This window comes from Ochotona princeps, chromosome 11 (assembly GCF_030435755.1).
Source record: "Ochotona princeps isolate mOchPri1 chromosome 11, mOchPri1.hap1, whole genome shotgun sequence".
Taxonomy (NCBI): Eukaryota; Metazoa; Chordata; class Mammalia; order Lagomorpha; family Ochotonidae; genus Ochotona; species Ochotona princeps.
The window spans coordinates 73,287,060-73,304,144 of NC_080842.1; the positions used below are offsets into that span (position 1 = coordinate 73,287,060).

At 54.2% G+C, this 17,085-nt stretch overlaps 1 protein-coding gene across 1 annotated transcript in view; it reads left to right on the top strand.

Annotated features, from left to right (window-relative positions):
* Nucleotides 1–17,085, top strand: part of POLN (DNA polymerase nu) — an 87,620-nt gene that overhangs the window by 12,799 nt on the left and 57,736 nt on the right. The window contains exons 5-11 of the mRNA XM_058670396.1: nucleotides 78–146; nucleotides 1,939–1,999; nucleotides 2,546–2,610; nucleotides 3,944–4,027; nucleotides 4,933–5,025; nucleotides 14,573–14,629; nucleotides 16,033–16,086. Of these exons, the coding sequence (XP_058526379.1) occupies nucleotides 78–146; nucleotides 1,939–1,999; nucleotides 2,546–2,610; nucleotides 3,944–4,027; nucleotides 4,933–5,025; nucleotides 14,573–14,629; nucleotides 16,033–16,086 (483 nt within the window). The remainder of the gene's footprint in view (nucleotides 1–77; nucleotides 147–1,938; nucleotides 2,000–2,545; nucleotides 2,611–3,943; nucleotides 4,028–4,932; nucleotides 5,026–14,572; nucleotides 14,630–16,032; nucleotides 16,087–17,085) is intronic.

The following is a 17,085-nucleotide window of genomic DNA, read 5'->3' on the forward strand; positions in this document are numbered from 1 at the left end:
TTGTGTCAATCCCTAGACTTCAAGAAATGTTGCCACCAGATTTACCTAATTTTTAAAATATTTTTGCTGTTTTAAAGAATCAGAATGTATGTGTGAATCTGAGAGTACTGCACAGACTTACCATGCAGCTTTGTTCCCAGCTGAAGGTAAGACTCTCTGTAAGCTTGGTTGGTGTAAGGGCTGCCTTTCTCCGGCACTGTCTGAATGTGGAGCAGACGGCCTGATTTCCCAGAACTCCCTATCCCCAGAGCGGGAATATTTCTGATGCTATAGTTCACATAGAAGCTGAGGTTTATCTTGGACAGTAGAGAAGCAAACACTACTCCGTCAGTCAGAGCCTTTCTGGGAGGCAGATGGCCACGGGACGAGACAGGGAAGAGACAGTGTCCGAGGGAGGGTGGAGTGATGGGAACCAGGGAGACAGACTCTGCTGGGGCAGCACCCTTGAGCTCCAGGGGCAGGTTGGTGTCTGCTGCCTTTCTCTGCTGTCCATTGAGGGCAATGCAGCCTGGTGGGTTAGCTCCAAGGGCAGCGCAGGGCTGAGTGAGGCCCGGGGGCTCCCTCGTGGTCTTAGCAAGGAATGCTGGAGAGGATCGGAGTGCATCAAAGCCCCAACGCAGGACTGTACCCTCGGAGGGCCCCCGCCTGGGGAGGCCGGTGTGCCTGTGCAGAGTCAGGAACACAAATTCAGCAAGCCCATTGGGAGCTCAGGATGGAGGACTGAACGTCCACAGCACTTAAAGCGAGCTTGAAGAGGAACAAGGCGAAAGGAAATCGGGGATGGGGCTTGGCCTGTCAGATGTTTCCAAATATCTCGACTGAGTCTAGTAATGCAATAGCATACTTAAAGGAAATAGATGTTTTTGGCTTTTTAAAGATTAATTTATTTTTATTGGAAAGGCAGATAGAGAGAAGCAGAGACAGAAAGAAAGATTTCCCTTCCGCTAGTTTACTCCCCAAGTGGCAAAAACGGCCAGAGCTGAGCTGATCCCAAGCCAGGAGCCAGGAGCTTCTTCCGGATCTCCCATGCGGGTGCAGGGTCCCAAGGCTTTGGGCCGTCCTCCACTGCTTTCCCAGGCCACAGGCAGGGAGCTGGATGGGAAGTGGAGCAGCTGGGACATGAACCGGTGCCCATATGGGATCCCAGTGCATGCAAGGCAAGGATTTAGCCACTGGACTAGCATGCCGGGCCTGGAGTAGGAGGCTTTTTGAGGAAGACCAGGGAGAGGAGTGATGCTGCATAGGAGCCTCACCCTGCTCAGCAGAATGAATAAGTTTCTTCCAGATGCATCAGGTGGCGTTTGGCATAGCTGTTAAGACGCCAGTTGAGAGGTGGTCCTCCAATGTGGGAATGTCTCGGTTGGATTCCAGCTTTCCCCTGATGCAGACCTGGGAGTCGGGGGTGCTGGCTCACGTGATTGGGTCCCTGCAGGCCAGGAGGGAGACAGGATTGAGTTCCTGGCTGCCAGGTTCAGTCTGGTCGAGCTCCAGCTGTTGCACACATTGAGGGCATTAACCAGAGCCAGAAGGATGTGCTCTGCCTCTATAAATAAACAACGTGGGCCCGGCGGCATGACCTAGCACCTAAAGTCCTCGCCTTGAAAGCTCCGGGATCCCATATGGGCGCTGGTTCTAATCCCAACAGCTCCACTTCCCATCCAGTTCCCTGCCTGTGGCCTGGGAAGACAGTGGAGGACGGCCCAAAGCCTTGGGACCCTGCACCCGCGTGGGAGACCTAGAGGAGGTTCCTGGCTCCTGGCTTCGGATGGGTGCAGCACTGGCCTTTGTGGTCACTTGGGAAGTGAATCATCAGATGGAGGATCTTCCTCTCTGTCTCTCCTCCCCTCTGTATATCTGACTTTGCAATAAAAATAAATCTTTGAAAAAAATAAAACAACACTGTAAGTCAACCCTGACAGCTTTTCTTCCTACCAACAGGCTTATGGTCTATGGCAACTGTTTTGGACTTTGGAGCTTCCTCTGATACCAATATTGGCAGGTAAGTTACAGAGGTGCAGGCAGACACTTTCCTCTCTAGCTTAGGTAGATGGTGCTGTGTCCTACGGGTACTGGAGAGCTAACAAGCCCTTCAGATCCCCTTCAGCAACAGGATTGGTCCAGAGGACTGGCCAGGTCCAACGTTTCAGTCCTGTGGGGTCCCAGGAGGAGGAGGCCTCACCAGATGGTTTGCCTGTTGGCGGTTGTCTCTGTCCTGGCCTTGCTCTTGTTATAACCCTCTGCCTCGTTGAGCTGATGGAGAAGCTTCCAGAAAGCACCCTGCAGGGTTCTCTTCTGCCTTGACCTCTGCCAGATTCTCTGGGTGCCAGAGAGCAGAAGTCCATACAGGAGCCAGCCGGGGTTGGCAGTGCTGAGCTCCGTCCACTGCCCTCTGCAAGAGCTGCTGGCAGTGCTCCTGTGTCCCAGCTCAGGAGCAGGCACTTGGCAGGCACTGAGGGAGGGGTGGCTGAGAGGGCGGTGGTGGTCTCTGTACAAGGGTCTCCTTCAGGCAGTGACAAGGTGGTCTGGTTTGGATTTTGGTTCCCAGTGATGGAAAGTCACAGCATTCAGGTGGACAGAGACGAGATGGAGAGGACATCGACCCTGCTTGGGGTGAGTCCTGCGTGCAGGTGCCCATGCTCTGCGACACTTGGGGACAAGGGCTGAGTGAGTGCACTGTCCTCCCCACACTGCCCTTGGCAGTGTTACTGTCTGTATTCCTGCAGGGGAGACTGGTTATTGAATGGCTTATCTATCTATCAGTCAGAGAGAGATGGTCCCACCTGCTGGCTCATGCCCCAGATGACAGTGACAGAGGCTGCACTGCGGCCAAAGCCAGGAACTCCTTCTGGGTCTCTCTCACATGGGCAGCAGGGACCGAGTTAGTGACCCATCGACCTGTCGCTGCTAGCTCCTGGACCTGCGGCATTTGCAGGAAGCTAGAGTCGTAAGCTGGGGTTGAGTATCAACTCCAGGTTCTCTGATCCGAGTCTGAGTGCAGCACCTGCCCAAGGTGTGTGTGTGTGTGTGTGTGTGTGTGTGTGTGTGTGTCTTGGCAGGGCAGAGGGTGGTGTGTTCTTTAGTAGATCCTCAGGGTCCTTCTCACATACCAAGCACTTGGACCATCCTCAGCTGCCTTCCTAGGCACGTTAGCCAGGAGTTGGATCAGAAATGGAGTAGCCGGGACTGAAACCTGTGTTTCTCTGGTGTGCTGGCATTGCAGGCAGAGGTCTAGCATACTTGTCATAGCATCTCTCCCAGCCTTGCCTGAGTGGTCAGAGGCTTTTGGGGTTTGAGACAGGGGCCAGGCACCAGGCCCTGCTGCTCAGCTATAGCACATAGACAGCATTGCTTACAGCGCTGGGCCCCAGCACCTGCTGGAGGGCTGTGGTGTCCTGTTCCTGCACCTCCCTGAGGTATGCAGGCTGTGTGAGAGCTTCGCGTTGCCGCCCCTGGGGTGAAGATGCGTGCTGTCTCCTGAAGGTCTCATTTCTACTTTCCTGACTACTCCTGAGGCCAGGGAGCTCTTTCATGTCACCACTGGCTGTTAGGAAATTTCTGCTTTTATGAAAGATCTGTCTATTCTGTCTTTATTGCATTTTTCTGTTTTCCCTTACTGATTTATCGGATAGTCTGGCACCCATCGCTGTTTTATGACATGGTTACGTTCTGGTCCTGACTTTGCTGGGGGATTCATGCTTGCCTCACTCTGTCGCCTTCTCTCTCTCTCTCTCTCTCTTTCCCTTTAGTCTTCGGAAAAATAATTCTATGAGTCCTTGAATAGTCCCGATGAGTCAAAGTAGATCTTTTTAAAGCCCATTTTGATCCATTGTGGATTTTTTTTTTTATTCCATTCAGGACTTGTGTTGGGATGTTGGTGAGTGGATTAAGTAATTGTAAACGATGAGAGCTGTTGGTAAGTTAGCTGTGTTCTCTGCCCCGCCAGGCCCATCTCAGGGAGCTGGAGCAAGAAGCCCATTTCGTGGCGGGTGAAAGGTTTCTCATAACGAGCAGCAGCCAGCTGCGAGAGGTAAGTGGGTTCTCCAGGAAAATTCCATTATTGTTTTAAAGAAAGCATTGATTTTTAAAGACATTTTATTTGAAATGCAGTGTTACAGAGACTGAGGGACAAGTAGAGAGAGATCTTCTTTTTGCTGATTCACTCCCAAGTGGCCGTAACAGCCAGAGATGGGCTGGTGTGACCCCGGGACCAGGAGCCTCCGCTGGGTCTCCCATGTGGGTGTCGGAGCCCAAGCACTTGAGCCTTCTCTGCTGCTTCCTGAGGCACACAGCCACGGAGCTGGGTCACAGTACGGCAGCCAGGACTCAAGCTGGTGCTCCTGTGGGCTGCTGGCATTGTGGGGGGCAGATGATCTGTGCCACAGCGCCAGCTCCTGGAAAACACAATTCTTATTCAGGAGATATGGTAGATAGTCTGAATTGACAAGTTTTATTTAGTTTATCTGAAAAAATGTGTAAGTTGTTCGTGTTCTGTGAGTGAGAGCATGTTAAGATTCTTCCTTCCAAGCCTCCGTGTTGGGGCTGCTGTGAGGGCGTGCTGGATTAGGCTTCGTGACACCAGTAACCCTAATGAGCAAAGGTTCTAGTCCCGACTGCTCTGCGTCCAATTGTATCCAGGAAGGCAGAGGAGGATGGCCTGAGCACTTGGGAATAACCCAGAATGGAGCTCCCAGAGGCCCAGCCCCTGCTGACGTGGCCATTTAGGGGGGAACCAGCAGCTGGGGTACATCTCTCTCATCCTCTCTCTAACTGATAAGCCATGCAGAAAGCTCTTTGGATCAGTCACTGAGTCAGCATTTAGGCATTCTGTAAGGTCTGTGAGTGTCTTCTCTGCGGGGCCGTTCGCTGTGTCACGGGCATGTTGTTTCTTTCCAACCTGGAACCCTCGACACTTGAAAATGGCGTCTGTTGAAGATTCTCTTCGGCAAGTTACAGCTGCACCTGCGGAGTCAAAGGGCTCTCCCCAAAACAGAGCTGCAGAAGCAGCCGTCTACATCGGAAGCCGTGGTAAGCTCCTGGAATATCTTTGAAATGACAGCACATCTGCGGCTCGTGTCAGATCTCCCACTCTTCCCGGGAGGGCCAGCCTTCAGGTGCCCGAGCTCCAGCCTGAGCTGGCCCTCCCAGCCATGGCTAGAGGAGAATGCAGCAGGCAGGCTGCTCCTCCACAAGCAATGGACCCACTCAGCTTCCTGCAGAACATCCGGTGGAGTTCAGTTCTTAGAACCAGATTCCTGACAGCCCACTCCCAACCTCTCTGCTTCATTTCCCCAAAGAGATGGATAGTGGAGAGGTCGTTAGTCTTGTTTTTTCCACAGATTAGTTTCGGAGAATCACCTGCCTGTCTCTTGAGATGAGTACATTTTTTAAAAAAGATTTATTTTATTTTTATTGGAAAGTCAGATATACAGAGAGGAGGAGAGACAGAGAGAAAGATCTTCTGTCCGATGATTCACTCCCCAAGTGACCGTGACGGCCAATGCTGTGCCGATCCGAAGCCAGGATCCTCGTCTGGGTCTCCCACGCGGGTGCAGGGTCCCGATGCATTGGGCCGTCCTCCACTGCTTTCCCAGGCTACGGGCAGGGAACTGGATGGGAAGTGGAGCTGTTGGGATTAGAACCAGTGCCCATATGGGATCCCGGCGCGTTCAAGGCGAGGACTTTAGCCACTAGGCCATTGTGCTGGGCCCAAGGACAAGTACATTTTTAAAAATTATTGTTTTATTTTGAAAATCTTTACATAGTTGATTAGGGCACATAGGGTCAAGGGCTATAGGAAAGTGGGTAATACCATTGTTTCCACATTTTTTTTCTAGATCTGGGGTAAGGGGGGAGATAAAAGGAGAAGCCTCACCCAGCCTCCTACCCCATCCCAGGGTCCCCAACGTGGGGCATGTTCCAAGGGCACTGCTCAAGTGGTTGTGACAGTTCAGCAGTTCTGAACTGCTGCCAATCTCGCCATTCCAAGCATGATGCAATCTCTCCAGCATCCACTGGCTGACTTAGTCCACCTTAGAGTCTCCGTACGCCCAGATACTCACTGCCAACACTTGGCTGGGGTAGTTGATCGATTTGTTCTGTCCTCCGTCCTGTGGTGGTGCCAGGTGTCCTCTGCAGGCTCGATGGACCGCCATATGAAGAGAAGTACATTTTTTAAGTGACCATGAGTATTGAGATTCAGCTCTGTTAGAAGGCATCTAGACAGTGAGCACCTGCACTGACAGGGTCCCGAGTGGAGCTCAGCAGTGAGAGCATTCAGAGGTGCTCAGAGGCAGCCTGACGCTCCCAGCAGGACTGTGTGCTGGCCAGCAGCTGACCGTAGCAGACAAGTTTCCCCCCACCCCCAGCTCTGTTGTGGCACCTTAGAGTCAGAGTCTCACGAGGCCCCAGGCTCTCAGACCAGGGGCGATGCTGGGTGAGAACTGGCCTCCTGGCAAGGATGCCCCCCTGAGGGAACTTGGAGCTGTGCTCTTCAAACCCTGTGGTCTGCCCTGGAGCTCGGAAGACAACTGTGTGTTGACAGCAGAACTTAGAAGGGCTGAGTCTGACAGGAAGTGCTCCAAAACCCACCTAGTGTGGCCTGTTGTCATCAGCTGCTCCAACTTGCCCCACCTTCGTCTCCTCTCATTTGAATTGTTCCAGACTTCCTAACCAGTCTCCTGCTTTCTTCTCCCACCCCGAGCTGGTCAGGCCTCGCATTAGGCAGAGCTTGCTTTTAAAAGCATTATATCATGCCCTGCCTTGATTACAGCTTCCAGTGCTTTCCAGCACACCTAGTCAGACACAGGTCCTTGGCGCTGGCCCTGCCACTCCCCTGTGACTACGCTGGCCACACACAACTTTGTATACACCTTCCTAGGTCCCCAGGCTGCACCTGGCCAGATTAGCCCAGTGGTTTCTGCTTGTCTTCGGAAGACCTCTTCCGTCCACCCAGACAGGCTCCAGGGAGCCTCCTGGCTGCCCTCACCTAAGGTTAGTTTACGTGTTGGTTTGCTTATCTCACCAGAAGTTAGGTTACACAGATGAAAGACCGCTCTTTTTTCTGAGAACCAAAATGGCTTAAAATCAGCCTCTTGGCTGAGTTGAGCTGAGCCCAATGTCTCTGGTTTGATCCTGGAGCCCTGAGGCACAGGGGCTGCTGGGAGCTAAGGTTCTCTGTGTGGAGTGACTGAGGGCTTAGTCTCCTAGCAGAGCCATATGGGCAGTGAGCCCCGCGACCCCAACAGCTGTGCAGAGCCAGCCCCCAGCCTCGAGCCTGGCCTGTGCTCCTTGGAATTTGTCGGTTCCTCTCCTGTCCTGGCAGCGCTCGGCACTGTTGCCCTTCCCCTGCCTGCTTGTGGTGGAAGGAAGGCGCTGTAGCCCCCTTCCTGGCCCAGGTGCTCTCCTGCCAGCCGAGTTAGAATGAGGATCCGCTGAGGTGACTTGCTTTCTCTACAAAGACCTGGTTTCCATCTTCTCAGCCGAGTTAGTCCTGTGGACTCATTCTGAGTATTACAAGAAGCTAGGACTCCTGCTTGCCCAGCTCCTGCAGCCTCTCCCAGAGACTGTGGGGACCTGCAGACTTCCTAACCAGCCTCCTGCCACCTGCCCGTCCTTCCCTGTGTTCCTGACCCAGGGCTGGGCCCAGGCCTCATGCACGGATTGTCACTGCCTGGCACCCCTGAGTGTGTTAGGGTCAGTCTCAGCAGGCACTGCCCCCTCTGAGGGAGGGAGGGTCCCGGTGCCTGGAAGGGCACGTAGGCAGAGCTGCTTGGTGAATCGTGGAGCAAGTCTCGAGTCTTGACCAGTGCTGTTTTTTTTCTTGTTGTTTAAGTCCTAATTGTTTTTATTTCCGACATACGTTTTTGCCCCCTGTGTTGTGTGGGGGCCTTAAAGTCTACAAATGTGTGGGGACTTCCCAGGTGTTCTTCATGACTGAGTCTAAGTTAAACACACTGCAGTCAGAGAGCTGCACCTGAGCGGGCTCAGGTCTCTGGCCTATCCGTGTGCACTGGCTCCCTGCACAGGCCCATAGTGTGAGTCTTCTGGCACCGTGCAGGGTGGTGGCCTCTAGGACACTGCGTCCAGCTGGAGGCCTCCTCCCTCACCTGATGCTGCTGCGGATGAGCAGAAATTCTTACCTGTTGCTGGACTGACAAGGAGTGGGGAATGTGGATCTAACTTGATCAAACTGAAGAGAGCTTAAGGTTTCCTCAGGGACAGTCAGGTGTTCTCAGAGATGGCAGCTGGACCGGGTCCTGGAGTCCCAGATGCCACCTGCCCCTGTGTCTGCGTGGTCTCCCCCGTGGTCAGCATTCCCTACCAGAGTGGAGCATTTGATGAGCCCCCTTTGGCTCAGCAGTATCACCCAAGGCCCATAGTTTACGTTAGGGCTCACCCTTGGTCCTGGATGTTCTGGGGTTCGGGCATGTGTCTATTGTTGTAACATGCAGTGATTTCATTGCCGTAAAAACCTTTTGTTGCCTAACCCCTGGCATCTCGTGATTGTTCTCTCTCTCTATGGTTTCCCTTTCCTAGAATGTTGTGTTGTTGGAATAATAGACTATAGAGTGGCCTTCACTTAGTAACATGCATTCCGCTTTTTCTGTCTTTTCATGTCCTGATGGCTCCTTTCTCTTTAGTATGGAATAGTATGCCACTCCTCCAGTGTTCTAGATAACGTGTTCATTTACTACAGGCCTGCTTGGTTGCTTCCCAGCTTTGACAGTTGTGAATAAGGCAGCTATAATTATCTATGCACACATTCTTGTGTGGACATAGATTTTCATTTTTTAAAAAATAGGAAGATGTGCAATTGCTGGACTGTGTGCTACAGCTGTATGGTTTAGCGAGAAAGGCCGTTTTCTGGAGTCACTGCACCGATTTTGCGTTCCCTCTGGCAGTGAGTTTCCACTGCTACCCTTCCTTGCCAGACTTGAGAATGTCATTTCACGTTTGCACCATAGGTGAAGCACAATAGGTATTAGATATGTTTTTAGTTTTAATTTTCTTAAATGTTTAGTAATTTGTGAAACAATATTAGGGAGACAGAGAGAGGAAGAGAGGTCTTTTATCCACAGATTCACTTCTCAAATAGCCTTAATGACTTGGGAAGGGTTAGACCAAAGCCGGGACCCAGAACTCCATCTGGGCCTCCCATGTGAATAACAGAGGCCCAGATGTCTAATCTGTCTTTTCAGGCACGTTTGCAGGAAGTTGGGTCCGAAGTGGAGCAACCTGAACTGGGACTCGTGTTCTAGTGAGTGGTATAGGTGGCAGCTTCACCTCCTGCACACTTCTGCCCTTGGGGTGTGTGTGTGTGTGTGTAAGTGTGTGTCTGTATTTGGAAAGCAGAGTTAAAGAGAGCGAGAGGGAGAGAGAAAGGCCTTCCATCCGTTCCTCCAGTCCCCCACTTGGCCGCACTGGCCAGCGCTGGGCCAGACCAAAGCCAGGAGCTTCATCCGGGTCTCCCCTGTGGGTGCAAGGGACCATGGACTTGAGTGATCCGCTGCTGCTTTCCCAGGAACACCAGCAGGAAGCTGGAACATGCCCTGGCGGCCATGTGGGATCCCAGCACTGCAGCCCAGACCTCTCCTTGCTATGCCACAGGGCCCACCACACCTCCCCACTGCCCAGACGTTTTTAAACAATCAGTGCTGTAGCTGGTTGGAGAATGGAGGAACTTGCTAATAGGTTGTCACTTGATCCTGGAGCAGGTGACACTAGTCCAGGTGACAATAAAAAGATGAAGCAAACTGGCTTTTCAGAACACTTTTAGAGCAGAAAACATTTACGGATATGTTCATGTCAGGGTGAACAAACCAGGATGTGGCTAGTTCCAGGAGCACCACAGTAAGCAGCTGGGCAGGCCCACTGACTCATGGGGCAGGGGTGAGGCGTGGCGCAAGTGGCATCTAGTTGGCTCAGATACACATGTGGTTCTGTGCAGTTACCCTGGAAACATTGGTTCTGCAGTGAGAACATGCATGGCATGAAATCTGAAGGCCCACAGCTGACCCACCAGGTCAGGACTGGCGGGTGACCAGGTCAGTTCTTGAAGCTTCCCAACTGGCTCTCATGTGTGGGTAGTTGTGACAGGCAGAGTCCAACAGCAAGACACTGACAGATGGACAACAGAGGGGGGAGGCCCAAAAGAGAGACTCTGGCGTGGCTGTCAGCAGCCAGCAGGGCATTTCGCGCAGGCAGCGTGGCCCCTGCCTGGTCCTTGGCCAGTGCTTGGGCTCCTTTGTCCACAGTGTTTCGTGATCAGACATGTGATTCTCTTCCCAGTGTTCTTGGACTGCTTCAGCCAGCACATCCGCAGACCTGGTTATAAAGGTGTCAAGGAAAGGAGGGTTCTTGACCGAGTGCTTGCCTGCATTTTGCTCCCGTTGGGAGAGCTTTTCTGAGACAATGGCGTTCTGGATGGCACTGAGCCAGGGTTGACCCCTCACCCCGAGACAGATAGCATTCCCTGGTCTCTTGTTAAAATCATGTCATTAGTTCTCCCTCATGTTGATTTATGGGTCCTAAATCATCCTAAATAAACTGAGGAAGGAGTCTTTAGGTTAGAAATTAACAAGTTTATTCCAGGATTTCTGTGGAAATGCAGAAAACTAACAAGAGCCAGGATAATCTTTGGAGGACGTAGTGTATTAGACATTAAGACTAAGCATAAAGCAATTGGAGTGCTAGAAATTAAGTAATGTCACTTAATGCAGGCTCAGAGATAAACAACGAGGCCAGCAGACCAAGAAGATCCGCACACGAGGGACTGCATTGTGACACAGCTCATCAGTTGTGACACCAGGTTCTGTGTCACACAGTGGCAGCTCCCCTTCAGATCCAGCTTCCTGCTGCATGTGCCTGTGGAGGCAGTGGTGGGTGGCCCAAGCACTGGGGAGGCGGCAGGGTGGCCCACCTGCCTGGGGAGGCGGCGGGGGGTGGCCCAAGCACTGGGGAGGCAGCAGGGTGGCCCACCTGCCTGGGGAGGCGGCGGGGGGTGGCCCAAGCACTGGGGAGGCGGCAGGGTGGCCCACACACCTGGGGAGGCGGTGGGGGGTGGCCCAAGCACTGGGGAGGCGGCAGGGTGGCCCAAGCACTGGGGAGGCGGTGGGGGGTGGCCCAAGCACTGGGAAGGTGGCAGGGTGGCTCACCTGCCTGGGGAGGCGGCGGGGGGTGGCCCAAGCACTGAGGAGGCGTCAGGGTGGCCCAAGCACTGGGGAGGCGGTGGGGGGTGGCCCAAGCACTGGGGAGGCGGCAGGGTGGCCCACCTGCCTGGGGAGGCGGCGGGGGGTGGCCCAAGCACTGGGGAGGCGGCAGGGTGGCCCACGTGCCTGGGGAGGCAGCGGGGGGTGGCCCAAGCACCTGGGAGGCGGCAGGGTGGCCCACACGCCTGGGGAGGCGGCGGGGGGTCGCCCAAGCACTGGGGAGGCGGTAGGGTGGCCCACACGCCTGGGGAGGCGACGGGGGGTGGCCCAAGCACTGGGGAGGCGGCAGGGTGGCCCACCTGCCTGGGGAGGCGGTGGAGGGTGGCCCAAGCACTGGGGAGGCGGCAGGGTGGCCCACACGCCTGGGGAGGCGGTGGAGGGTGGCCCAAGCACTGGGGAGGCGGCAGGGTGGCCCACGTGCCTGGGGAGGCGGCGGTGGGGGGTGGCCCAAGCACTGGGGAGGTGGCAGGGTGGCCCACGTGCCTGGGGAGGCGGCAGGGTGGCCCACGTGCCTGGCGAGGCGGCAGGGTGGCCCACCTGCCTGGGGAGGCGGCGGGGGGTGGCCCAAGCACTGGAGAGGCGGCAGGGTGGCCCACACACCTGGGGAGGCGGTAGGGGGTGGCCCAAGCACTGGGGAGGCGGTAGGGTGGCCCACACGCCTGGGGAGGCGGTGGGGGGTGGCCCAAGCACTGGGGAGGCGGCAGGGTGGCCCACGTGCCTGGGGAGGCGACGGGGGGTGGCCCAAGCACTGGGAAGGCGGCAGGGTGGCCCAAGCACTGGGGAGGCGGCAGGGTGGCCCAAGCACTCTGGAGGCGGTGGGGGGGTGGACCAAGCACTGGGGAGGTGGCAAGGTGGCCCACCTGCCTGGGGAGGCGGCGGGGGGTGGCCCAAGCACTGTGATCCTGCAGCCATATTGAGAGACCTAGATGGAGCTCCCAGCTCTTGGTCTCTGGCCCAGCTGTTGCAGCCATCTGGGGAGTGAGCCAACAGATGGAAGATCTCTTTCTCTTTGTCTCTGCCTTTCAAATAAACAAAGTACATCTTAAAAGATAAAGATCCACAAGCTCCCATAGCTGTGCATAGAGATCTCTGGCGAGGGCCACACTGCAAAACTCTGAGTGAGCAGAGCCTGTTCAAACAATACAGGGCCAGTCATCTCGACCCCGCTTCATGCTGTACAGAAAATTAAATTACAAGTGAACTGTGTATCTAAACAGGGAAGGCAAAGCGGTGAAGATTGGAGAAGATACCATAAGAGGACATGTTCAGCTTTCGTAAATGGTACACCGCATGCTCCAGCCACGAAGGGCAAGATTGAGAGGAGAAGCCAGAGTGTCCATCTCTCTTTATGAAAGACACCAGAAAGCCTGGAAAAACAAAAAGCAAACAAGTATTCAGAATAATACAGACCTGCTAGAAACATAATCCAGGTTTTCAAAAGAACAAAAGACACGAGCAGAGATTTAATGAAAGAAGATACATGACTGGTCAATAAAAACATGAAATGTGACCAACTTTATTAGCCATTAGGCGTTGCAAATAAATGACCGTGAGATATCACCTCTCCTTTGCCAGAACAGCAGAAATTGGGCCCAGTGAGAACGTGCGTGGGCAGGCGTGGGCCCAGTGAGAACGTGCGTGGGCCCGGTGAGAACGTGCGTGGGCAGGCGTGAGCCTGGTGAGAACATGCGTGGGCAGGCGTGAGCCCAGTGAGAACGTGCATGGGCCTGGTGAGAACGTGCATGGGCAGGCGTGAGCCTGGTGAGAACGTGTGTGGGCAGGCATGAGCCAGGTGAGAACGTGCGTGGGCCTGGTGAGAACGTGCGTGGGCAGGCGTGGGCCCAGTGAAAACGTGTGTGGGCAGGCGTGAGCCCCGTGAGAACGTGCGTGGGCCTGGTGAGAACATGCATGGGCAGGTGTGGGCTCAGTGAGAACATGCGTGGGCCCAGTGAGAATGTGCGTGGGCAGGCATGGGCCCGGTGAGAAAGTGCGTGGGCAGGCGTGAGCCCAGTGAGAAAGTGCGTGGGCAGGCGTGGGCCCGGTGAGAACATGCATGGGCAGGTGTGGGCCCCGTGAGAACATGCGTGGGCCCAGTGAGAACGTGCGTGGGCAGGCGTGGGTCCGGTGAGAACGTGCGTGGGCAGGTGTCTAACCACTGGACCTTGTGTGCATTGCTGATAGGATTGTGGGCTGGTATGCTTTGGAGAGCTGATCTCTCTTCTAGTTTAGAAACAAATTCCACACCTGGAAGTATGTTAACTAAAGTTTATTCACCAGAATCTTTATTGTAGCATTATTTTTTAAAGATTTATTTATTCATTTTGGAAAGGCAGATATACAGAGAGGAGGAGAGACAGAGAGGAAGATCTTCCGTCCGACGGTTCACTCCCAAGTGAGCGCAACGGCCAGAGCTGAGCCAATCTGAAGCCAGGAGCCAGGAGCTCTTCCAGGTCTCCCACGCGGGTGCAGGGTCCTAATGACTTGGGCTGTTCTCCACTACTTTCCTAGGCCACAAGCAGGGAGCTGGACAGGAAGCAGGGCCGTTGGGATTAGAACCAGCGGCCATATGGGATCCCGGCACGTGCAAGGCGAGGACCTTCACCATTATGCTATCGTGCCAGGCCCTATTATATCCTTATTTATGCTATGATCCCATAGCACCGTCCAGAATGAATAGTTGTCCTGTGTTGATACAATTCAGTGAAATACTGCTTTATCCACAATGGAGCAACCTTCAAACCTCATATCGAGTGGTAGAAGCCACACAAATATCTACACTGTCCCGCTACACAGTGGGAAGTTCAGAGACGGGTCAGCTGGCTCGTGCTGGGGAGAGTCAGGGCGGGGCTGCCCCAGTGAGGGGCAGGGGCTGGCAGGAGAGTAGGGTTGTGTTAGCAGCAGTTCCACAGTGAGTTCACTTTGTGGTCATTCGACACACTGTTCTTACCAGTTTACACTCCCCAGCATGTGTGTTTTCATTTTGAAGAGTTCATTTGGAATGTCATGGTCACATTGCAGTGATGCTTTCCTGAAGCCAGCCCAGGTAACTGACTCAGACACTGGTTGTTTCCGGGCTGTCGGGTTACACGTGTGCTCCCTGTGTGGCAGTGTGTGTGCCCTGGATTTAGATTCCACTTGTTTAGATCACGGCAAGGATCTTAACTACCAAGCTCCTGGGAACTGCTGTTCCAAGTCTCTCGGGAACAACAGAATGGTTTTGCAAGGAATCAGGATTAATACACTTGATTAACTGAGTTTATTATAAATCTTCATTTGAAATGCTTGATTAGACCATTTATTACTATAGTTGTCTCCAGCTGAAAGTAGGTGTTTGGAAGGTTTAAATTGGTGACTTTTTTTTTCAGTTAAATGCTCTGAGAGATGTTCATCCACTGCCCAAGATCATTTTGGACTATAGGCAGGTAAGAAGCTGGTGATACAAGGGATCCCCAGGCTGTCCTGCGCTGCGCTGAAGGAGTGCAGGCCTCTCGGGGCAGCGTGAGTCAGACATGTCCAGAGAAGGCTCAGGCGTGTCCTGGCATGCAACATCCCCATTTACCAGGGAGTCACCGGCCTGCTGCCCTCCTCTTCTGCCTGCTCAGGTTTTCTCTGACTACAGGAGTTCTCTGGGGGCAGCTGTGGGGAGCGGGGTGCTAAAGCCGCTCCTGGCACGGGAGGGGCCGTTGTAAGATGGCGGCTGGCCCAGGGCCAGGAGGCGGAGCTGGTCTCGCCAGCAGGTAAACAGGATAGGCTAGTTCCCCCGCGGTGATTCCTGGCCTATCACGTAGCACCAAGTGGACCCATGGGGAGAAGTGATTGGTGGAGAGCTATATAAAAACAGCAGGTAAAAGCTAGCGGGAGGCCAGACCGACCGACGACAGCCTAGGGGCGACATGGAGACAGACTGGGGGGCGAAGCAGAGAATACGGGAAATGTGGGAAGAAGGGTGGCGGAAGAAGCGGGGAGGAAAGCTTACACCAATGGGTACAGGCGCAGCGGAGAGAAGGTTTCAAACGCAGCCGCTTTTGGCAGTGAAGGGTCCGGTTGCCAGCTTTTCCTGGACCTCCAAGAGCATGACTCGGCGTTTTTGGTGTCGCCGCTGCTGGGCGGCGGTGACAGGCAGCGTTTTGGTGTGGTGGGGTAAGCTGCCATCTATGACACCAGCTTCCCGCCTGGGCGCTGTTTCGGGTCCTGGTTCCTCACTTCTGATGCAGCTCTGTGGATGTGGGAGAGCTGGGTGAAGCTCCTAGCTTCTGCTCCCGCCTGGCCAGCCCTGCTGTGGCAGTCATGTGGGGAGTGATTCAGTGGGTGGAAGAGCTCTCTCTTTGTGTGTGTCCTTCCCTGTCTCTGTAACACTGCCTTTGAAATAAACATTTTCAAAAAATAAAAAAAAAAATAAGCCTCCAAACTATGTTTGCAGTTGTTGCCATCCCTGCCACCAGCAGCCCTGGTTGCTGAGCTGTGACATGCTGTCCGTGAACACCTGGCCTCTGCGTGGAAGCGAGGCGTGACAGCCCCCTGGAGGGTGCAGTGCTGGTTAGGGGCTGGCTGTTTGTATTTGCAAATCTAGCCTTGCTTCAGGATAATTCACTCTCACAGGGTGGAGAAGTTTCACTCCTGTGGGTTTCTGTCTAGCCCTCAGCTCTCCAAAGGGTTTTGCAGGACCTCAGGAGCTATCTGAGGTGACACCAGCAGCCTGTGGCCAGCCCTGGGAGGGTGCAGTGCCGGCCCTGGGAGGGTGCCCTGCCGGCCCTGGGAGGGTGCACTGCCGCTTGCCGCCGGGAGCTCTTTAGACATAGAAACTTACGGTTGCTTTGTTCTTTAGGTTCACAAGATCAAGTCGACCTTTGTCGACGGATTGCTAGCATGCATGAAACAGGTAATCAAGGCTCATCAGTTACTGTATGATTAGGAACAGTTTATAGGGATCAGATATGCACAATTCTATCGTATTAGTAAGTCTGTAAATCACCTAATACTCTGAAAGCTATGAGCTGTGCTTCCGTAATGAAGCTGAGCTTCTATCTTGAAATCGATGATGTGGGGCTGTACAGCTGGCCCACTTTCACACCTCTGATGGCATCTCTTTGGAGAATGCTTACTGGAGATGTTATTGTTTCCATTTGTACATGAGGAGACTGCACTCAGAGATGTTTGGTGACCTGTTTGTGGTCACACAGTGAGTGACGGAACCTGTCTGTGACACACAGTCCCACCTCACATGCCTGACGCTCCTTACACAACATGGGATGTGAGAGTAACACAAGACATATGTGTGCTGTCCCACGTCAGCTGTAGAAGAGGGAAATTCGCCTATCCCTGCCCTCATGGCAGCAGCCTTATAACCCCGGAGATTTGGGGGCTGGAGTCATGGGCCACACAGCTTAAGCTCTATGGGGAGGAAGTAGGTGTGTGTGCTGTAGGTGAGGAGTGGGGTAGTGGGTGTGTGTGCTATAGGTAGGGGTGTGGCAGTGGGTGTGTGTGCTGTAGGTAGGGGTGTGGCAGTGGGTGTGTGTGCTGTAGGTGAAGGGTGTGGCAGTGGGTGTGTGTGCTGTAGGTGGGGTAGGGCAGTGGGGGTGTGTGCTGTAGGTGGGGTAGGGTAGTGGGTGTGTGTGCTGTAGGTAGGGGTGTGGCAGTGGGTGTGTGTGCTGTAGGTGGTGGGTTGGGGCAGTGGGTGTGTGTGCTGTAGGTGGTGGGTGGGGCAGTGGGTGTGTGTCCTGCAGGTGAGGCGTGTGGCAGTGGGTGTGTGTGCTATAGGTGGTGGGTTGGGGCAGTCGGTGTGTGCTATAGGTGAGGCGTGTGGCAGTGGTTGTGTGCTATAGGTATGGGTCGGTCAGTGGGTGTGTGTGCTGTAGGTGGTGGGTTGGGGCAGTGGGTG